The following is a 24,572-nucleotide window of genomic DNA, read 5'->3' on the forward strand; positions in this document are numbered from 1 at the left end:
GATTGTCGGCGCATTAAAAATGGTGCGTGTATAAGGACCGCAAAATGGCACCTATTAGCAGACATATTACCGTATTTTCCGCACTATAAGGCGCACCTAAAAACCACAAATTTTCTCAAAAGCTAACAGTGCGCCTTATAACCCGGTGCGCTTTATTACGATTCATTTTCATAAAGTTTCGATCTCGCAACTTCGGTAAACAGCCGCCATCTTTTTTCCCGGTAGAACAGGAAGCGCTTCTTCTTCTACGCAAGCAACCGCCAAGGTAAGCACCCGCCCCCATAGAACAGGAAGCGCTTCTTCTTCTACTGTAAGCTACCGCCCGCCCCCGGAAGAAGAAGAAAAAACGCGCGGATATCACCGTACGTTTCATTTCCTGTTTACATCTGTAAAGACCACAAAATGGCTCCTACTAAGCGAAAAGGATCCGGTTCATAAAAAGACGCAATCTCTCCATCCGCACACGGATTACTACCGTATTTCACAGCAACTGATATTCCTGTGAACCGCACTGTGGAACGGGAGCACGTACGGTGAATATTCGCACCACAGGGAATGAGAAGTCATCCTTCACTGTGGTTCTAGCTTGCCATGCTAACTTCCACCCATGGTGATATTCAAAAGGAAGACCTTGCCAAAAGAGACCTTTCCAGCCGGCGTCATCATAAAAGCTAACTCGAAGGGATGGATGGATGAAGAAAAGATGAGCGAGTGGTTAAGGGAAGTTTACGCGAAGAGGCCGGGTGGCTTTTTTCACACAGCTCCGAAGGCGAACACACCTTCACTAAGACGGGCAGACAGCGCCGGACGACATACGCCAACATTTGCCAGTGGATCGTAAATGCCTGGGCAGATATTTCGGTCACAACTGTGGTCCGAGCTTTTCGGAAGGCAGGATTCACAGAACTACTGGACAACAACAGCGACACTGACTCCGATGACTTCTACGAGACGGAACCGGCCATTTTGCATCCCACGCTTGCGCAACTTTTCAATTCGGACACTGAAGACGAAGAATTCGAAGGATTTACGAATGAAGAATAACTTCAGAAGGTGAGCGCTATGTTTATTTTGTGTGTTGTGACATTAACGTTCGAGCAACATTATGTTGCTATTGCTCTACACCATTTTGAATTTTACTATGTTTGTGATTGCACATTTGCGTACATTTTGGGACAGAGTTGTTAGAACGCTGGTTTTCAATATATTATTAAAGTTTGACTGAACTATCTGACTGTTTTTTTGACATTCCCTTTAGCGCAGCGTAGGCGCGGCTTATAATCCGGGGCGGCTTATTGGTGGACAAAGTTATGAAATATGTAATTCATTGAAGGTGCGGCTAATAATCCGGTGCGCCTTATAGTGCGGAAAATACGGTACCTGGCATTTTGTTTCGCAATATTATGCAAAACCAACTTTTCTTACCTTCTAATACCTGCTGATGCGTATTTAGGATCTGCATTAGTCCTGAAAATGTGCGTGTGTCCGCAATTGTAGTCCGACGCCGTAGTCATAAGCTTCTTCTTTTTCTCTACCTTCTTATGTGCCATTCATCTTCCGCTGTTGCCATTTCTAATATAAAGTAGCGTAAAGTTCAGTAAAGTCAGTAGACTAGCTATCAAAGTGAAAACATAATCTATGCAACACTTTCAACAAATGACCACCATCATATGTTATGTGGATCACAAGATAGTGTTTTAAATTTAGAAAAAAATCATAATATGACCCCTTTAATGCGCTTTATAATCCGGTGCGCCTTTTGTATGAAAATAGACCTGAATAGACTCGCTTGTCGGCAGTGCGCCTTTTTTTCCCGATTGTCCGAAAAATACGGTAACTGTATTATCTTTGTAATAATATTATATATAATCAACATAAAATTAAGTACACAATTTAACAGCACTAATTTTCTTTGTTGGAATCAAAACAAAAACAATGTAAACAAGGGGATTTTTATGAGTTTCTGCCTGTTACGAGTTATTTAACTTTAAATGGCAGAAGTCATAGTAATAATACAGAAGTAATATGTTGTACCCGCAGACTATTGAAGAGATGTTTCATGAGATAAGAGTGCGTGCTTTTAAAAGGCAAGTGATGTGTGGCGTCAGCATGGGAGAGAAGCATTAGCTGCAGTTTGCTGGAGTAACAGGAACTACACAATGTTGCCAAAGACAGCTCTTTTAAATGCATATTGTTCGTTCAAGTTAATAAAGCAATTGAACGTGCTCTGGTGGCTGTATCTTTCTCCTTGTCCACAAACAAGACGTTGTAGGTTTACATGGTTATCACTACACTGAACTGGTTATTATTCCCCCGTGTGACTGTCATAGTAGACCTCTACAGGCAAAGGTGTAACTACCAGTTCCTCTTTAGTAACCACATTTTTTTTTTTTTTTACATTTGTGTACACCTTAAACGCACCATTGGTAGCACATAAATGACGGACTTTAGATGCGCTGCAATGCGAAATAGTCTAAATAACAGAAAATGAATCCTCTGTTTTACCGGCTATATTTATATTATGTAAGATAAGTGAGGAGGACAGATCAGCATCACTATGAATCTGAGGGGGACACATCCACACGTTCTCAAACGCCATCTGCGCCCATGATCCGAACAACACACGCAGTTCTAAACTTGTCAGGTGAACTTTCATGTGAAGCAAAAGCACATTTGTTATCTGACCTTGTGTTCAATCATGCTGCGTATCTCAGGCAAAAAATTCTGGCTGATGACACGGTAGAGGTGGCGGTCTTGTGGAGACTCTTTATCCTTTGCGCTTTCCGCCAAGCTGACCCACTCTTCTTCTGTATCACACACGAGAGACCAAATGCCTCGCTTGTAGCCTGGTACCAAAGGGCCAACAGACAAAAGCATAAGGTTCACATGCATTATTTGTAAAGCACTGACATGTTGCTGTCAATATTGTACATTTGCTACAGTATGTATCTCACCTTTAGTAGGAGGTAGATCATCCAGTCCATTTTCGAAATCATCTTCGCTTTCTGACTCACTAAAAGACAGACGTACAAAAAAAAAATTATTTAACAACACATAATAAAAGGACTACGGTACACAAAAAAATGCAATTAGGGCAGTTGTTTAAGACATAGCTTATTAAAGCTAAATATAATGTAAAAAAAAAAAAAAGGGCTGTCAAAATGAACTTTAAAGCGGATTACATACGTCACGCCCCTTTAAGCTGTGTGCATACAACAAGCCTAAGTTAGTAGGGGCCAAGTGCTGTGGCATTGCATTGTTGTAGATGGCACAGAAAGGAAGACAACAAAAATGCATAAGCAGTCAAGTTGAAACAAGAACACTGGGAATAAAAAATGTGTATTATTAGCAAATGTTTTTACATTGACAACTAAACGGCAAACACATCAATTGATAAATAAGTTGTGATACATTTCCAATATGCATAAAAACGCATTGTATTGCATTGCATTGCCTTAGATGGGTAAGTGGCCCCTCCTAAGATGGCCGCCACATAGGCACATCGCTTAGTGTGACAGCTGCAGCGCACTGACCTTATATATATATGCTCCAGAAGCACACAGGTTAATATGGAAGACCCTAAACAGCACATTAGTAAGTGTATATACTGTATATTACCTTGTTTTTTCTTTACTAATGCAAAATGAAGAAAATTAGTCCCCAGTCATGTCGTCACTTTGACTTATTTAATTGTTGTGATGTAATTTCTTTGATTGCGTGTCAGTATTTTTTATATGATATTGTAAATTGTCATATAATGACTCTGTTTGTTTTCCTGCCTCGGGACTACAGAGGAAAATAAGCAACTATGCTATAATATAGGTCATTTAAGAGTCTGTACCAAACAATGGTACATTAATGTGCACAGTGTCCCACATAAAAATGTACACAGTGGAAACACTATTAATATAGATTAATTAAAAATTGCTATATAATTGTGGTTAATCAAAATTAATCCACAGCCACCCTTTGATTTGTCTGATTCCATCCATCCATCCATTTTCTACCGCTTATTCCTCCGGGGTAGCGGGAGGCGCTGGATTACAATATGTAATTTAATTGTTTGACAGTGCTGGAAAAAATCTATGGATTTTATACATGTACGTAAGTTGTTGTTAATAAGTTGATTACATATCCAGCCCCACATTTGTGGTACCAGTTTACACAAATTCAAAAAGTCCATTGATGGATTCGGGTTGCTGCCCCCTCCTGCAATAGTCTACCAGCCCTCTCAGGGGTGCGCCCCAAAATGAGAAGACCTCTTAAGTGAGGCGATATAGTTATTAGCACTACTGTACTGTACACTGCAATTGTTTATTTTCTCATGTATACACATTGGACAGTTATTCTGTGCTTATTTTTTTAATCAATTTAGAGAAATAAAATTATTTAGGAACACCCCAGAACAATTTGTTCTACAGGCAGGGCTTTACAGTGTGACAAATTTACTAGCAAATGCGACTAAAAATAGACCAGGCGACCGAAGGAAAAAACAAACTGTCGCACATGTGCGAATAGGGATTTCAACCCTTTCATCGCATTTTGCTCCTAAAAGAAATCCATCCAAATTTGATCAAACTCAAGTAAAATATTTGCCCACCTGTATAGCATGTTTTGAAATAAACTCATAACCATAACCAAATGGACAAGTGATTGACGTGGGAGTATTGATCACTCTGTGCGCGCTGAGAGCTGACCAGATCTGGTATGCAGTGTAAACACCAGATCTGGTGTTTACACTGCATACCAGATCTGATTTTTTTTGCCAGTCTAAACACACCAAAGTGCTTCAAATCTGATCGTTTGGCATCAGATTCAGGCCCCGCTCATCTTAATTCACACACACTCAGGCTGACTCAGCCTTCCCAACACGGAAGAAAGAAGATCTTAGTAGAATGAACTCAGTAAAAAACGTTTTTTTCACAACCTAAAACTTGACACAAAGTGCACTGCGTGCTAGTAACTACGTAGGTCGAAGGAATATTGAATAACAAATCAATAATTGAAGTGACAAACTTGCCATTCAAATAATACCCCGTTTGTTGACAAGAACATATAGTCACGGAAGCACATTCAATCAATTTATTAAGCAGAGGTAACACAAACCAGTGAAAGATTCAAAAGAGCTGCCGTCAGAGCCGACAAACTGCCAATGCTGGCCTGCTAAGCTGACAAAAACACCTCAAGCTGGACTTGCTGATGTCTCACGTCACTAGGCAACAAGCGCCGCCTTTTAAAAAGGCGCGCTCACGCACGTGCAATGCTCGCATATGACAAGTTTTTTTTAAATTTTTTATGTAACGCAATCATTACTTTCCCAGGTAATGAATTACATTTACGAAAGAGTAATTCCGTTAGTAATTCAAACACATTTTTGCTGGAGTAACTATAATGAATGACTTTTTAAAAGTAATTTTCAGAACACAGCCTGTCACACAGCATCATGAAGCAGTTGGCAGGTTGGTGTTCATGGCTAACATCTTTGTGTGTATGTCCAATAATAATGTTTAACTATAAAAACACCAACGTTAAAGGTACAATTATTTTCATGTTGATGCTGACGTTTAAACATGCCCTCTTCAAGCAGGGTACTTTCTTACATTTTGTTCTTTTATGTTTTTGTTAGATGAAGAGGTGAGCATAGCTAAATGTTTTTTTAAAAGAAGATTGGATATTATATTTGACTCCTTATATTATTTTCAAGTCTTTTTATTTTTTTATTTTCTCAAAACACCTCTTAAGTTGGGATCCTATTATACAAAACATATTTTCTTACTTGTTGGTACCTGTTTGTGTGTATTTGGGACCTCCGACATCCATCCGTCCATTTTGTACTGCTTATCCCTTTCATCAGTCCCGAAAATTTAAAATCAAGGCATTGTGGAGATATTTAGTTATGTCAACGGATATTTCCATGTATAGGTTAGTTCATGGGCCAAACTATTCGGAATTTGAGTTTAGGTCAATATCGCCCAGCCTTACACTCGTGTTAGCAACAGTGATGTTCTGTGTTGAAAGGCCTTATGATGGCATTGTGTTTATATGTATGAGCGTGCATGTGTACGTTCAGTGTTATTGAAATTGTGATATATAAGACATTTAATATTGCTACGAAAAATTATCTGTGCTACCTATGTTTTTGTTTAGTAGCACTGGTGCTCAAGTGAAAAAGCTAAGCGTACAGCAACAGTACCTTTATGTCAGTATTGCTCAGAATATTTTTTACTAAATATGACTTCGCTATAATTGTTTATGTAACGCTGCTAAATTAATTTTCAACTTTTTTTCCCCCACGGAACCTCATTATTTAACTCATCATGACTGTGCAAACTCTTGACAAATAATTTATGCAACAGCTGACAGTCATGGAATGTGCGGCAAGGATTAACCACGTTTCCTTTTTAGCTATACCTAGGGCCTCCGAGCAACCAGATGTAAAGGTTTTGTAGACGTTAACACATGTTTGAACTGACAAGAATAACATTGTTCACCTTAGATCAGTATCTTCCAATCTTCTCTTCTTTGGTGGTCTTCCCCTTTTCTTTTTCTCTGGTAAAGTTAACTCAGGGGTTTCACTACAAAGAAGACAGCAGGAAAAAAATTTCGAACTCTAAGTAAGAAAAATTAGCAACAACTCGCATGTACTTTAATTGCATTGCCATTTCATTGGTGAAGGACTGAGGTGAGTAAAGATTTTTTTGTACCTGATTTTGTCTGCTTTTCTTTTGAGTGGTTCTTCTTTGTACATCCGAGTGCCGTAAAAATACCAGTAGAGGGCTCCATTCCCATCTTGCCCTAGCGGTTCCACCCTCAGACTGTCTGCATCCAGTCCCTGGTGGGTGAGAAGAGTAAAAGTGAGAGTGATATGACTGATTTGACTGTGACCTGATTAATCTTGCATACATCATTATTTACACATACACTATTAATGTTTGAATAAGATTGGTATATTATTGCAACTTGTGGAAGGCTGACATTTCTAGATAACATTTGAATCTTACATATCCTACATAAAAAAAACTTTCTATGGCCTACATCATCTATCTGACTATCAGTATTCTTAGGTTTTCTAGGCAAAGGAATTCTATTTTGAAATATTAAAGGATATACAGGCTAAAAGTTTGGACACACCTTCTGATTCAATGCGTTTTCTTTATTTTCATGACTATTTACATAGTAGATTGTCACTGAAGGCGTCACAACTATGAATGAACACGTGGAGTTATGTACTTGACAAAAAAAGGTGGAATAACTGAAAACATGTTTTATATTCTAGTTCCTTCAAAACAGCCACCCTTTGCTCTGATTACTGCTTTACACTAGGGCTGCAGCTAACAATTAATTTTATAATCGATTAATCTGTCGATTATTACTTCGATTAATAATCGGACAAAAGAGACAAACTACATTTCTATCCTTTCCAGTATTTTATTGGAAAAAAACAGCATACTGGCACCATACTTATTTTGATTATTCTTTCTCAGCTGTTTGTACATGTTGTAGTTTATAAATAAAGGTTTATTAAAAAAAAACTAAAAAAAATTACAAAAAAAAAAACAAATGCCTCTGCGCATGCGTATAGCATAGATCCAACAAATCGATGACTAAATTAATAGCCAACTGTTTTTATAATCGGTTTTAATCGATTAGTTGTTGCAGCCCTACTTTACACACACTTCGCATTCTCTCGATGAGCTTCAAGAGGTAGTCACCTGAAATGGTTTTCACTTCACAGGTGTGCCTTATCAGGGTTAATTAGTGGAATTTCTTGCTTTATCAATGGAGTTGGGACCATCAGTTGTGTTGTGAATGAGGAGGTGTGTCCAAACGTTTGGCCTGTACTGTGTTTACATCACTGGTGCAAAATTACAAATTGAATTGAGAATGTCCCCCAATTCAATTCAATGACTTTAAATTGATTTTGAATTGAAATTACAAAGAGAAAGTAGAATTGCAAGTCAAATTTGAAGGAAGTAAAATTGAAAGTCTATGTTGGTGTAATCCAGAACTATGCTTTATATAGTAGAAATACTTTCAACTTTATACAAATTATGTTTTATTTACAAAGTGTTTTTCATTGACAATTTAGAATTAAATCATCTTCGATAAAACATATACCGTATTTTCCGCACTATAAGGCGCACCTTCAATGAATGGCATATTTTAAAACTTTGTTCATATATAAGGCGCACCGCATTATAAGGCGCATAGAATAGACACTACAGTAGAGGCTGGGGTTACGTTATGTATCCATTAGATGGAGCTGCGCTAAAGGGAATGTCAACAAAACAGTCAGATAGGTCAGTCAAACTTTATTAATAGATTACAAACAAGCATTCTGACAACTCTGTTCACTCCCAAAATGAATAAACAGCTGTTTTATTATTTTCCCCGAGGTAAAGTCAGTGACGTGGTGTTTTGTTTATCTTTTAACAACAGCAAGGAATAACATGTAGTGCAACATTTATATCACATAGTGGAGGGGAACTTTTCCCTGATTCAATAAACACGTAAAAAACAGTGATACTGTTACGGTAAATCAAACGTTCAATCACAATAAAGTAACACTCGAAATAGTGCAGAGCAATACCAATATATCAATAACTCAACGTTGCTCAAACATTAATGTCACACAACACACAAAATAAACATGAAAACCTCACGTTATGAAATTATTCCTCATCCACGAATCCCTCGAATTCTTCTTCTTCAGTGTCCGAATTAAACAGTTGGGCGAACACAGCATCCAACATGCCCTGCTCCGTCTCGTCGAAGTCGTCATTAATCGAGTCAGTGTCGCTGCTGCTCTATTCCCGTGTTCTACTGCGTGACTGATCGTCTTACGTTTAAACTCTGCGCCGTAAGCGTGATTCTTAATAGGAGCCATTTTGGGGTCTTTACATAAACAAATGGAAATGAAACGGCAAGCCTCGCGCAGTCATATATCCCAGCATGCACCGCGCACTTCTTCTTCTTCTATACTTGACTATAAATAATTGATCTGAATTGGAATGCATTTAATTCCACTTCATGTAATTCCAATCATGAGACATGGCGCCAATTCAATTCATATTTCAATCCTTAAAATGAAATGATATTCCAAATTCTGAATTTTTACCTCGGCCTGGCCGGACACTTCCACAAGGTAAACCAGGATCAGTAATGTACCTTTAGCAAGTCAAACACATCAGCAGCATCCAGACGGTAGTCGCAGAGTCTGTGCAGCAATTCCACTTGAGTGCGAGGGGGCAGATTTTCAAAAGGTTGATCTCGAAGTGGGTTGGGCTTCCCTTCTTCCAGCTCCCATCTGTAGCTGATGATGTCATCCAAGTAGCGGCTGAAGCACTGGGGACTGTGTTTTTGAAGACACAACAACAGTATGTTTTTGACTTAGTTTTTTTTTTTCCTCAGTAAGTCTATTATATACAGTGGAGAGAAGTAATGATCCTGATACTGATATTGTAAGTTTACAAAGATAAAAAGTCATGGGACTGTTTTTTCAAAAGGGGATATACATCAATCCTGAATGCGTGTTTTGTTTCCCTTCATGGGGCTGACTCGTTGGTTGTTGTGCATACAAAAATAAATGACAATGGAATTACTATTCAGTTTAATTTGTCATTAGAATTATGGTTCGAATGAATGTGCTCTTTTCAAAAACACAAAATCAGGCTTTAATATGAACTGCAAGTTTCACCACTACTGCGCATAACTTGCAGAAGAATTGGAGCTCTTTCGTAAATAGTTGGTGGATGTAGGATTGAAAGCCATGTTCGCTGTGAGCCTTTCACCAAACTGGACTGGCAAATAAATGTTGGTTACGGTTTGGGCCAAGCCGATTAATCTGTACCTTTTAGTTCCAAGTCAGAAGAAAAGAACAAGACCTTGGGGCGGGGCTGAGCATCTATGCAACATAGAGAAAGAGGGCCAGAAAAAAATGGCTTATCTTGAAAGAGCAGTGTGCACTTTTCACACAGCTGTAGGCACCCCTCCTCACTAACCCCATCTCTCTCTTCCTTTCTATCCCCTTTTCCTCTTCAACACCCTCCCGCGCACCTTCCCCCGCTCCGCCAGAGCGTTTAACGCGTGCGGATGAAAAGGGCAGCTCTGTGAAAGGCCAGTGGTGAGCAGCCACCCCCAGGATGCAGGCGCCTGTCCAGTCCAATAAAGCAGGTTGTCCTACTGTTACTGGTTGCCTGGGTGGAAAAACTGGATCACTCTTGCCTCTCTGAATATCAGCTCACTGGTACCATTATGCTTCTTGCCCAAGTTGCGTAAACTGTATCAGAAAGGGCAAACCCCATTCAGGCATTAACCACAATGTTTTTTTAGCTTCCCATCGCAAGTGAATAATTATAATTTGAGAAGTAAAATTATGGTAGATAAAATAAATCCACGCATTACAACAGTGAGCCTGAACCATCCGCGTCATCGGCAACTGGAGGATTATTTTGGAGGTGTATGTCACGTACGGCTGGGCGATATGGCAAAACAAATGATCATAATTAATTATTTTCATATCATCTGTTCTTGATTAATACTTTTTTTAAAATGTGTATTTTATTAAAATCGTATTGTCTCGTGCAGGATTACTACTGCAGTATCTTGTAACAGACGTTTCCTCCATGTTTGATTGAGGTATGCATACAGCTGACAACTGTCATTTTATTAATATACACAATTGTGCTTATGACAGGTGAAACTGTACAGGTAACCCACGCTACGGTGGTTTTAGGGGCCACTGTTTTGCTTCTCTTTCGGTAAATTTTTTGGAAATAAAGAGAACAATTTATTTTCCTCTCAAAGCTAATTCGTTTTTTTTGCTTGTCATCACAAACATTCTGCAGTAAACAAAGTATCAGATGTGTAGTGAAAACTACATGACTTTTAACTTCAAGTTAACATTTCCTAAACAACACTTTCAAATGGTTAAATTAATATTTGTATTCCTTAAATAATTACTTGTATACCATATTTTTCGGAGTATAAGTCGCTCCGGAGTATAAGTCGCACCGGCCGAAAATGCATAATAAAGAAGGGAAAAAACATATATAAGTCGCACTGGAGTATAAGTCGCATTTTTTGGGGAAATTTATTTGATAAAACCCAACACCAAGAATAGACATTTGAAAGGCAATTTAAAATAAATAAAGAATAGTGAACAACAGGCTGAATAAGTGTGCGTTATATGACGCATAAATAACCAACTGAGAACGTGCCTGGTATGTTAACGTAACATATTATGGTAAGAGTCATTCAAATAACTATAACATATAGAACATGCTATACGTTTACCAAACAATCTGTCACTCCTAATCGCTAAATCCGATGAAATCGTATACGTCTAGTCTCTTACGTGAATGAGCTAAATACTATTATTTGATATTTGACGGTAATGTGTTAATAATTCCACATATAAGTCGCTCCTGAGTATAAGTGGCACCCTCGGCCAAACTATGAAAAAAACTGCGACTTATAGTCCGAAAAATACGGTACATCAATGCTTCTCACTAGTGCTTTGGGAAACAGATTGCGGAGTTTTTAAAATTCTAATTCTGTATTTTATATTTAATAAAAGTACATTAAAGTGCAGTTTCAATTTGAGTTATTGTAAAATAATGTGTAATAACACATAAAACAAGTTCAATAATTTTTTCAGGAACAAAATGTTTTTTTTATTCTCAAACAAACGAAATCACAAAGTGTCTTCATAGTTTTTTTTATGAGTGGAAAGTCTGATTCAAATATATTTCGATATAAAAATGCTTTTTCTGATCAAATTAGTGGGTGTGTTGATTCTCCCAGTCAGCACCAATACAATGATACAATCACAGACGTTTTGTGAGTGTCTGCAATCCGCATCTTGGGCAGGATTACAGGTGAGCTGCGGAGGATAGTGAAACTAATGTGTGTCACTAATTTAGGTATCGGATTGATACCTAAATTTGTGGTATCATCCAAAACTAATGTAAAGTATCCAATTATTACATTTTAACAGAAGTGTAGACAGAGCAGATATTACCAGTAAATGAACAAGTAGATTAATAATTCATTTTCTACCACTTGTCCTTAATAATTTTGACAAAATAATAGAGTCGAAAATGACACAATATGTTACTGAATATGTCAGCAGCTAAATTAGGAGCCTTTGTTTGTTTACTTACTACTAAAAGACAAGTTGTCTAGTATGTTCACTATTTTATTTAAGGACAATCTTTCAATAAGAAACATATGTTTAATGTACCGTAAGATTTTTTGTTAAAATAAAGTCAATAATGCAATTTTTTTGTTGTCCCCTTTATTTAGAAAAGTATAAAAAAATACCGAAAAGTATCTAAATGCATTTCGGTACCGGTACCAAAATATTGGTATCGGGACAACACTATTCCCTACGGTTTATTACTGCAGTAACTTTTAACAGACATTTCCATGTTTAATCGAGGAAATATGCCAAGAGCGGATCACTGTGCTCGAACTCAAATTAATTGCAAATCCACAATCACGATCATATAATCGCCCAGCCCTAACGTCACGCACAGCGCGTCTCTACAACATACGCTGACATCTCAACGCTAAAGTAATATTTTACACAGTATTATAATACAGTGTGTTATCCAGGTTTCACCAACTCAAATCCATACTGAAACAGGCAAAATGCAAATGCAGCATTTGACGGCAAAACAGCTGCGTTGTTAAATTTGCTCTGCTGCGCACAACAGCTAAGACGTTTATTTTTGAACAACTTAAAGGGGCCCTATTATCCAAAAACAACTTGTCTTACCTATTGGTACATGCTTTTGTTTATTTGGGATCTGCATAAGTCCCGAAAATTTGAACTCATATCGTGAAGGCAATACGGAGATATTTATAAAACAATTTTGCCTTCCTTCATACTCCATGTGACGTTTTTCACTCCGGTGACGACAGCAGATTATCAATAAGTGGTATGAATTTCCCCAAAGTGCCTGGCCCAAGTCTGCGCTTTAGTCAGTATCAATAATCTCTTTTTTTTCCGCTATCCTCTTGTTGTCGGCAGACTGGCTCATACATGCACATGCATCCTTCGCTGTTGCCATTTCTAATACAAATAACCATATAATTCTAATTTATGTCAGTAGACTCGATATAGACGCGCTAAAACTACAACATGGATGGATGACGGGGACAAGACGCTGTCAAAGTGGAGGCACAATAATAAGACCGCCCACAAAACAGCACTTCCCGAAGAGACAGTCAAAAAGCACCTTGACAACTGAAAACATAATCTATTAATTTTTTTTGACCAAAGAACCACCATTACATGTTATGTAGACCACAAGGAAGTGTTTTAAATATAGAAAAAAAAAATCATAATATGACCCCTTTAACACATGTGTGCGTGTACATGTTGTCATTTCTAAATGTTTTTTTTTAGCTTGTAAGGCTTCATGCAATCAGATGTTAGTAATACTCTGTGGTACAATTTTGATATTATGTCTGATTAACGCTTTCAAAACATCCGTCTGCTTGTCTTGATCGCAAGCACACGATCACATTGGTTAGAGTGTGTGTGGTCCATGCTAAAATAGCATGGAAAAATACAACAGGTAACAGCCAAAAAAATGTTCAAAGTATTTTTTGTGTTTGGTTTAAAATGTTAAGTTGACTTGTACATCTCTAAATTGCATTGGTGGGTTTCCATTAACCAAAACTTGAAACCTCAAAAAAGTCATTACATAATGTACAAATACAATACTTTTGAAAGTGATAGTTTCTCTGAATTAGTTAATTTTAAAGATTACAATAAGTCAATAAATAACACTTTTATTACTCTTAACTTACGTTATGTCTGTGCGCTGGTAGCATCCCTGCAAAAGACAAGCAATAAGGTCCCCAAGGAAGTTAAAGTCCTGCTCTGAAAGAGCTTTCTCCAATTCCTAAAACACAAGAAAAATGCATAATCAGCAATCCATTGTAAACTTTAAGAAATATGTTAATCTCCCCACAAGAAAGGCTAAAAATATAAAGACAGGTACAGTGTATTCCTGAAGACTCAATGTTAAGGTAAAGGATGACATATAAAAGGTTGAATGACTTCTATGTCACAATAATTATGAGGGGACTTTTCAAAGTAATGCATAACTGAAAAACAATAACCTCTTAGCAGTTTAGTGAAACAAAAACAAGTGTACAAGTTCATATTGCATGAGTATTAAATGACGATTGGCCAAAACGTGCGGGGAATTCATGGGGATTGGAAAAAGTTGCAAGGTTGTGCATTATTCGCGGTGATTGATTGAACTGGCGCAATCTGAACATCGCAAAATCCTGGACTGCATATGTCTTCTTTGTGAGTGATTGTACCCTTTTCCTGAGTGACTGTCTAAAATGTACGTGTCAAACGCAGGGAGTGAAACATAAAAAAAGCACCAGAGAGATGGCAAGCAGCAGGTGGCCCCAGCAGTAACATGCCATGCCCGACCTTCTAAAAGGACAACCCATGCAGAATCTTACCACATAATTCCTAGTCCTTTAAAACTCAGGGATTCTCGGTCGGCCAAAAAAGTATTGCAACAAAATTGTGATTCTACCCAGAATCATGAAGCTCTAGTCTTGACACTGATGATTCCTCCCTATTTTAAAGTAGTTTGAAAAAGTTTCTAAAGAAAACTGTAGAAGACATACAAAAATGTCCAGGTAAAATATTGCATCTACTATACCTGAATGTTGTCTATCTGAAAGAAACTAAAAACGCATATACTGAAGTACCGGATTTTCTGGACCATAGGGCTCACTGGATTATAAGGCGCACTGCCGATGAGCGGGTCTATTCAGGTCTTTTTACATACAAAAGGCGCAACGGATTATAAGGCGCATTAAAGGGGTCATATTATATATTTTTTGTAAATTTTAAAACATTTCCTTGTGGTCTACATATCATGTAATTGTGGATCCTTAGTCAAAATGTTGCATAGATTATGTTTTACAGACCATTTTCAAGTGGCTTTCTGACAGTCGCTTCAGGATGCGCTGTTTTGTGGGCGGTCTTATTTACGTGGCTCACCTTCGACAGCGTCTTCTCTCCCTCATCTTTGCTGTATCGGTGTAGCGTGCAAGGACGGGAGTGGAAGAAGTGTCAAAAGATGGAGCTAACTGTTTTAATGACATTCAGACTATGTAAGCGTCAATATATACCTTGATGTTGCAGAAAAAAGACCATATTTTTTTTTAACCGATTTCCGAACTCTAAATGGGTGAATTTTGGCGAATTAAACTCCTTTCAATTATTCGCTCTCGGAGCGATGACGTCACATCGGGAAGCAATCCGCCATTTTTTCAAACACCGAGTCAAATCAGCTCTGTTATTTTCCGTTTTTTCGACTGTTTTCCGTATCTTGGAGACATCATGCCTCGTCGGTGTGTTGTCGGAGGGTGTAACAACACGAACAGGGACGGATTCAAGTTGCACCAGTGGCCCAAAGATGCGAAAGTGGCAAGAAATTGGACGTTTGTTCCGCACACTTTACCGACGAAAGCTATGCTACGACAGAGATGGCAAGAATGTGTGGATATCCTGCGACACTCAAAGCAGATGCATTTCCAACTGGACTGGACAGATCAGCTTTCAGGAAAAGAGAGCGGATGAGGGTATGTCTACAGAATATATTAATTGATGAAAACTGGGCTGTCTGCACTCTCAAAGTGCATGTTGTTGCCAAATGTATTTCATATGCTGTAAACCTACTTCATAGTTGTTAGTTTCCTTTAATGCCAAACAAACACATACCAATCGTTGGTTAGAAGGCGATCGCCGAATTCGTCCTCGCTTTCTCCCGTGTCGCTGACTGTCGTGTCGTTTGTCGGTTTCGCTTGCATACGGTTCAAACCGATATGGCTCAATAGCTTCAGTTTCTTCTTCAATTTCATTTTCGCTACCTGCCTCCACACTACAACCATCCGTTTCAATACATACGTAATCTGTTGAATCGCTTAAGCCGCTGAAATCCGAGCTAATGTCGCTATATCTTGCTGTTCTATGCGCCATGTTTGTTTGTATTGGCATCACTGTGTGACGTCACAGGAAAATGGACGGGTGTATATAACGATCGTTAAAATCAGGCACTTTGAAGCTTTTTTTAGGGATATTGCGTGATGGGTAAAATTTTGAAAAAAACTTTGAAAAATAAAATAAGCCACTGGGAACTGATTTTTAATGGTTTTAACCCTTCTGATATTGTGATAATGTTCCCCTTTAAATCAACAACGGAGCAGCATCTTCTCTTTCGTGGCTCACTAATGCAACAACGGCGGAAATGTGTCCCGTGAAAAAACGTCCGACCGGAACTCTCTAATAACTGAAGTTCTGTGGGTGAATTATGAAAACTCACTATACTGGTAGTTTTTAGCGCTTCTACAGCAAAATAGAAGTTAGAACTTTACGCTACTTTATATTAGAAATGGCAACAGCAGAGGGTAAGAAGAAGATAGTGAAAAAGAAGCTTATCGACTACGGGATCGGCACAGACTATAGTGGCGGACGTACGCAAATTTTCAGGATTTATGCAGATCTCAAATACACATCAGCAGGTACCACAAGGTAAGTAAAGTTGGTTTTGCATAATATTGTGAAACAAAACGCCAGATAATGTGTCTGCTAATGGGTGCCATATATATATATATACACACACACCATAGTAATACTATCTGACTACGGTAGCCGTAACGGACAGACAATCCAACAAGCGGTGCGGCTTCAAAGTCATACTAAAACATTGACAGATTTTTGAGTGGCGTAATGATCTTTATTTTCAATGGAACATTTAAAGTTTTGGTGTTGTTTACTGGCGTCATATTGCAGTCTACAGATACCTCTTGTGTGTGACTACAATTTACTGGTCACACTTATGATTACACCAAATAAAATTGCTTCGAGGTTGGTAAGCACAACCAGAATCATTTCGTACATTAGGTGGGTTATAAGGTGCACTGTCGATTTTTGAGAAAATGAAAGGATTTTAAGTGCGCCTTAGAGTCCTAAAAAATATGGTAGATAAGATAAATGCATCATCACAGGCAAATTGACAAGACAAGTTTTTGTTCCTATTTTTGTCCAACTTTAAAGTGGCACTATATTTACGAGGAAAGGTCCACAACATCAATGTGTATTTGTTCACATATATTTGCTTCACTCCTTGAAGCCGTCATAGGTCTTCATGGTAAACATGAACACTCATGGTCATGGACACCAGAAGCAAAACCCTTTTTTGTCAACTTTTAAAGTGGCACTATATTTACGAGGAAGGGTCCACAACATCAATGTGTATTTGTTCACACATCGAAGCCGTCAGATGTCTTCATGGTAAATATAAACGCGCATGGTCATGGACACCAGAAGCAAAACAATTTGCTAAAATAAATAAACTACGGGATAAGAAAAATAGATGGTTAAAAACAAGAGAAAGAATAAGAATTACTGTTTCAGTAGTGTTGCATAAAAGATGGTTGATCCTCAGACGGTATATTACGCTTGGTCGTAATGATTAAGCTGTATATCACAAATGCTCAAGAGTGCGCATTATGTTCTTCCAGCTGAAAAGATTAGAAGGGTGTGTGTGGGTGTGTCTACTTGTGTAAAAGCACATTTGCACATGGCCCTGAGATATCCTGTCTCATGCACCCTTGTACTTCCTGGTTCTAAGAACCAGCCTCTTCAGCCAGAAAGATCCCATCCATCAGCAAGAATTGACACTTGGTCAGAGATGGGACAGACCACAGAAAGAGTAAACAATGACGCAGCAGAAAAAGATTTACATTTAGGCCTAAATCATCAGAGACAACCCCAAACTACCTTTGATACACTCAGTATCTTCAAAGGCAGACAAGAAATAATCATGATAATTTCTTCAAGATAACCAGGCAGGAAGCAAATCTCTTGCTGAGTGACTGCAGATGACGTTCATCCTGTAGAGAGTCTCTCACCACTTGTGTAGACAAATACACTGCAAGCTTAAGCAAGACAAAAAAGTAAACTTTGCAAAATACATGAACAACTTCAAATTAATGATCAACAGGATTTAGAAGAGATGCAATCTGTGTATGTATATATGCTGTGAGCTGATAGATACATTACTACACCACATTGTAACACACAGTACGACAAACATTAGAAGTTGTGATAAGGATTCAACACCAAAAGGTGTGTCACCAGTACGGCTCTTTTGTGAGCTTGGTGTTCACTGAGAAAGTCACCCTGAAGGTATTTGCCGCTCCTCTCAACAAATTCCCCTAGTGAGTCCTCCCAGCCTCCTTCATTGAGTTGAACCACTTATTTCTCACTTACACTTAATTTGTTCACCACTGGTTCAGCTGTCTAGCATCTGTTGGGACTTCTGAGACAATGTATTGCTCCCCTGATCAGGTTTATTTCTTCAATGAGCACACAGAAGTGCTTAAAGGGGAACTGCACTTTTGGGGGGAAATTTGCCTATCGTTCACAATCATTATGAGAGACAAGAACACACGTCTTTTTTTCTTTTTTTTAGGATTTAAAAACTGATAAAAGCGCTTGCAAGATGTGGCTAATGGGAGTCACCGTTGTAGCTTTCAAAGCCCCCCCAAAAAACTTCAAAAACCTCCATCAACATTTTATATACGCTGCAAATCTATACACAATGTAGTAAAAGACACAATCATAACAATATGTAATATGTACAATATTTACTTCCGACTTCCTGCAAGAAATATGTTTCTACTCCCGGAATCAAACGCAAGTTTTCTAATCATAGGTAATAGACAATGAAGATAACTATTTTTGGACAAATGAGGATTCACAACCTTATCTTTTTTAAACTAAATACACAGAGAATAAACTGGAAACGTCCCCGGCCAGCTTGACCAAGAGGACAACTGTCCATCAAGTAAGCCACTATACTATTGATCATGATGCACGCACCAACATCACTCTACACTACAGTGCATACGCTGTCGAGATAGCTGTGTAAAAATAAAACATGAAATGTGGGTTAATACTTTACAGCTACTGTAATATGATTGTTCATGTTTTTCAGTCAATAAAAATTGTTGTTCTATTGCAGTGTTGTGCATTACAAACTCAAAACGCATTTTGTGCTGACGTAGAAACTAGCTTAACTCTTTCCGTAGTTAGCTAATACCGGAGCACGCCGATGTATTAGTACGCTAGAAAAAGAGTTTGTCAGTGTTCGCTCTTACAATAACAATTTTGCTACAGCTTGGTTATTATACAGGTCGTAAATAGAGATGTTCGATAATATCGGACTGCCGATATTATCGGCCAATAAATGTTTTAAAAAGTAATATCGGAAATTATCGGTATCGGTTTCAAAAAGTAAAATTTATGACTTTTTAAAACGCTGCTGTACGTAGTGGTACACGGACGTAGGGAGAAGTACATAGCGCAAATAAACCTTAAAGGCACTGCCTTTGCGTGCCGGCCCAATCACATAATATCTACGGCTTTTCACACACACAAGTGCAGGGGTCATCAACCTTTTTGAAACCAAGAGCTACTTCTTGGGTACTGATTAATGTGAAGGGCTACCAGTTTGATACACACTTAAATAAATTGCCAGAAATAGTCAATTTACTCAATTTACCTTTAACTCTATGTTATTATTAATAATTAATGATATTTATCTTTGTGGAAACACTGATCATCTTAATGATTTCTCACAATAAATATATATAGAAACAGATAAATATCAATATGCAACACTTTATTTTTATATTTTCTCTAAGTGCACATTTCTCAAATTGAACATTTTCAAATGATCACTTCTAAGACAGTCTTGTGAATCCACAATATCCCATTTTAACTAGCTAGCCACTAACATTTTTTAACAAATCATGAATTACTTTGCACCATGTTTGTACAAAAAATACAAAAGTCAACTCTCAAATTTTTTAATAAATCATGTCACACTTTGAACTGGACACCAAATCTGTTATCTGTTTCTTTGTCAGTTAGTGAAGACCAAGTCTTTAAAATATTTTCTTGGATTTTCAAATTCTATTTGAGTTTTGTCTCTCTTAGAATTAAAAATGTTGAGCAAAGCGAGACCAGCTTGCTAGTGAATAAATAAAGTTTAAAAAATAGAGGCAGCTCACTAGTAAGTGCTGCTATTTGAGCTATTTTTAGAACAGGCCAGCGGGCTACTCATCTGGTCCTTACGGGCTACCTGGTGCCCGCGGGCACCGCGTTGGTGACCCCTGCACAAGTGAATGCAAGGCATAGTTGGTCAACAGCCATAGTCAGCCACAGGTCACACTGAAGGTGGCCGTATAAACAACTTTAACACTGTTACAAATATGCGCCACACTGTGAAACCCACACCAAATAAGAATGACAAACACATTTCGGGAGAACATCCGCACCGTAACACAACATAAACACAATAGAACAAATACCCAGAACCCCTTGCAGCACTAACTCTTCCGGGACGCTACAATATACACCCCCCGCTACCCCCTACCCCCCACCACCTCAACCCCGCCCACCTCAACCTCCTCATGCTCTCTCAGGGAGAGCATGTCCCAAATTCCAAGCTGCTGTTTTGAGGCATGTTAAAAAAAATAATGCACTTTGTGACTTCAATAATAAATATGGCAGTGCCATGTTGGCACTTTTTTCTATAACTTGAGTTGATTTATTTTGGAAAACCTTGTTACATTGTTTAATGATAAATGATAAATGGGTTGTACTTGTATAGCGCTTTTCTACCTTCAAGGTACTCAAAGCGCTTTGACACTACTTCCACATTTACCCATTCACACACACATTCACACACTGATGGAGGGAGCTGCCATGCAAGGCGCTAACCAGCACCCATCAGGAGCAAGGGTGAAGTGTCTTGCTCAGGACACAACGGACATGACGAGGTTGGTACTAGGTGGGGATTGAACCAGGGACCCTCGGGTCGCGCACGGCCACTCTTCCACTGCGCCACGCCGTGATGCCAGCGGGGCATCACAACAAAATTAGGCATAATAATGTGTTAATTCCACGACTGTATATATCGGTTGATATCGGAATCGGTAATTAAGAGTTGGACAATATCGGAATATCGGCAAAAAAGCCATTATCGGACATCTCCAGTCGTAAATGAACGGAACGTAAATAAAGTATTGTTGACAGTTATTGAATGTATTTTAAAGTGATTTAGAGGTAGAATTGATTGCTCCCATTAGCTGCATTGCTAGCCACCAAGAACGAAACCATTTGTATTCTTGTCTCTCATAATGATTGTGAACGTTAGGCAAAATTCAAAAAAAATTTGCAGTTCCCTTTTAAATGTAGGGCTGGGCGATATGGCAAAAGAAAATGGTAAAATGGTAAATGGGTTATATACTTGTATAGCGCTTTTCTACCTTAAAGGTACTCAAAGCGCTTTGACAAGATTAATTACGCGACCACATCTTAAATTAAGGGGACCTATGATAATTTACGTAAATCTACATGTAAAACACTTCCTTGTTGGCTAGATAATATGAATTGGATTTGCTTTGGTGTAAATTTTGCTCCACCTTTATAACCTACTTTCTGTGTATGGAGGTTTTCCTTTTAGATTGCAATTCAAACCCAGCACGCCCCACCATCTCCAAAAGTATCCAAATGTACACTTTTTAAAAATATATGTCTTTAGGACATCACTGGTCACATCATTGGGTAAACCTGAACACTCTCTGATTGATAGTACTGCATAAAAAGTCTGCTTTGACCAGCCTCTATGTCAGTGGTTCTCAAATGGGGGTACGTGTACCCCTGGGGGTACTTGAAGGTATGCCAAGGGGTACGTGAGATTTTTTTTTAAATATTCTAAAAATAGCAACTACCGTATTCAAAAATCCTTTATAAATATATTTATTGAATAATACTTCAACAAAATATGAATGTAAGTTCATAAACTGAACATCAAATCAAGTAGGCTATTCCATTCATTACAATGCAACAATGCAATATTCAGTGTTGACAGCTAGATTTTTTTGTGGACATGTTCCATAAATATTGATGTTAAAGATTTCTTTTCTTGTGAAGAAATGTTTAGAATTAAGTTCATGAATCCAGATGGATCTCTATTACAATCCCCAAAGGGGGCACGTTAAGTTGATGATTACTTCTATGTGTAGAAATCTTTATTTATAATTGAATCACTTGTTTATTTTTCAACAAGTTTTTAGTTATTTTTATATATTTTTTTCCAAATAGTTAAACAAAGACCACTACAAATGAGCAATATTTTGCACTGTTATACAATTTAATAAATCAGAAACTGATGACAATGTGCTATATTTGACTTCTGTATCTCTTTTTTTCAACCAAAAATGCTTTGCTCTGATTAGGGGGTACTTGAATTTAAAAAAAATTCACAGGGGGTACATCACTGAAAAAAGGTTGAGAACCACTGCTCTAGGTCATTGCATCAGTGTTATTCTATGCATGCCAAGATTACATGAAAATAATACTTAATCCAACCATCACTAGTGTTTCCTTAAACCAAATCTTAATTGTGCCCTCTTATTATGTTGGAGTTTCGCAACTACCATATGTTATGGACTATAAGCCGCAACTTTTTTCCCACGCTTTGGATCCTGCAGCTTATAACACTGCGGCTAGTTCACAGATTTTTTTCCTCGCTAACGGCCGTAATGTTTTGTATTAGTAAATAGTTTTCACATAACACCAACGGAGACACTGAAAAGGTTTGTTGTTGTTTGTGATATGGCGCCATCTATTGGACGAGTTCACTCACTGCAGGTGCTGCGGTTTGAAATTGTACTTTCTGTTTCTGGCCGAAAGGACTCTTTGGTCATCACTCCAAGAAACATGTCTAAGTTTTACAATATAACTAAAAAAATGTATACTTACTAACCCTTCCCATGTGTAATAATAATGTCTGTAGGACTATATTTACACTGCAGGCCGGAGTGCCGTTCAGCCTCCTAACCGTCCATAGCGTTTCTACTCGTATGAATTATTTATTCATCACTCCAAGCAACGTCTTGTAAGTTTTACAGTATAACTAAAATTGTTTATACTTACTAAACCGTCCGATGTGTGATGTATGCAGGAGTGTTTTCATGCATATTTGAACGTGCTACTGCAATTTAATGAGACTAACGTCGTGAGCATTGGCTAATATGCAAACATAACATACGGCATTTTTTTTTTGTACTGTTTCAGTTTCACAAATTCCTCAGCAAACTTATCAAAACATCACTGTGGAGTTATTGAGTCTGTTTAGCTGACCGTAGAGCGAGCTTCCCTAGCTAGTGGGTCCATGACGATGACTTCTGTTTTGTTTGGTCAACATTTTTACTGCCGTATTACAGGCACTGTCTGGAAACAAATTATTTAACATAATATCCTTCGCTGCGCTCTATAGTCCGGAAAATACGTTACTTAATGTCTAAATAAGTGTGTCTACCTTACTGTCATGTCTCACTCTTGCTATTGTTCAAAAAAGATTGCAAAACACAGCGGTCAAAAAACTTTGTGGAAGCTCACCCCCAAATGCATGAATCTTATGATTTCCTGCTTTGCCATTGCCGAAAACATAAGTATACAACATTTATAAAGGCAACAATAATCATCTGTTCATGTCTGCATGAACTTTAAAATAAACTGTAGAAGCCTGTTTATGATATACAAATTCTAAAACCAGTGAGGTTGGCACGTTGTGTAAATCGTAAATAAAAACAGAATACAATGATTTGCAAATCCTTTTCAACCTATATTCAATTGAATAGACTGCAAAGATAAGATATTTAAAGTTCGACCTGGTAAATGTTATTTTTTGCAAATACTAGCTCATTTGGAATTTGATGCCTGCAACATGTTCCAAAAAAGCTGGCACAAGTGCCAAAAAAGACTGAGAAGGTTGAGGAATGCTCATCAAACACTTATTTGGAACATCCCACAGGTGAACAGGCTAATTGGGAACAGGTGGGTGCCGTGATTGGGTAAAAAAGCAGGTTCCATGAAATGCTCAGTCATTCACAAACAAGGATGAGGCGAGGGTCACCACTTTGTGAACAAATGCATGAGCAAATTGTTGAACAGTTTAAGAACAACATTTCTCAATGAGCTATTGCTAGGAATTTAGGGATTTCACCATCTACGGTCTGTAATATCATCAAAAGGTTCAGAGAATCTGGAGAAATCACTGCACGTAAGCGACAATGCTCATGACCTTTGATCCCTCAGGCGGTACTGCATCAAAAAGCGACATCAGTGTGTAAAGGATAACTCCACATGGACTCAGGAACACTTCAGAAAACCACGGTCAGTAACGACAGTTTGTCGCTACATCTGTAAGTGCAAGTTAAAACTCTACTATGCAAAGCAAAAGCTTTTTATCAACAACACCCTGAAACGCCGCCGGCTATGCTGGGCCCGAGTTCATCTAAGACGGACTGATGCAAAGTGGAAAAGTGTTCTGTGGTCTGACGAGTCCACATTTCAAATTGTTTTTGGAAACTGTGGATGTCGTGTCCCATGGACCAAAGAGGAAAAGAACCATCCAGATTGTTATAGGCGCAAAGTTCAAAACCCAGGG

The 24,572-nt window shown here is 38.2% G+C and overlaps 1 protein-coding gene across 1 annotated transcript in view; it reads right to left on the minus strand.

Annotated features, from left to right (window-relative positions):
- Window positions 1-24,572, minus strand: part of cecr2 (CECR2 histone acetyl-lysine reader) — an 83,169-nt gene that overhangs the window by 26,708 nt on the left and 31,889 nt on the right. Inside the window, exons 2-7 of the mRNA XM_061970181.2 lie at window positions 13,822-13,916; window positions 9,169-9,352; window positions 6,705-6,832; window positions 6,492-6,575; window positions 2,955-3,013; window positions 2,686-2,846 (exon numbers count right to left, since the gene is read on the minus strand). Coding sequence (XP_061826165.1) covers window positions 2,686-2,846; window positions 2,955-3,013; window positions 6,492-6,575; window positions 6,705-6,832; window positions 9,169-9,352; window positions 13,822-13,916 — 711 coding nt within the window. The remainder of the gene's footprint in view (window positions 1-2,685; window positions 2,847-2,954; window positions 3,014-6,491; window positions 6,576-6,704; window positions 6,833-9,168; window positions 9,353-13,821; window positions 13,917-24,572) is intronic.

This window comes from Nerophis lumbriciformis, linkage group LG10 (genome assembly GCF_033978685.3).
Source record: "Nerophis lumbriciformis linkage group LG10, RoL_Nlum_v2.1, whole genome shotgun sequence".
In the NCBI taxonomy this organism is placed as follows: Eukaryota; Metazoa; Chordata; class Actinopteri; order Syngnathiformes; family Syngnathidae; genus Nerophis; species Nerophis lumbriciformis.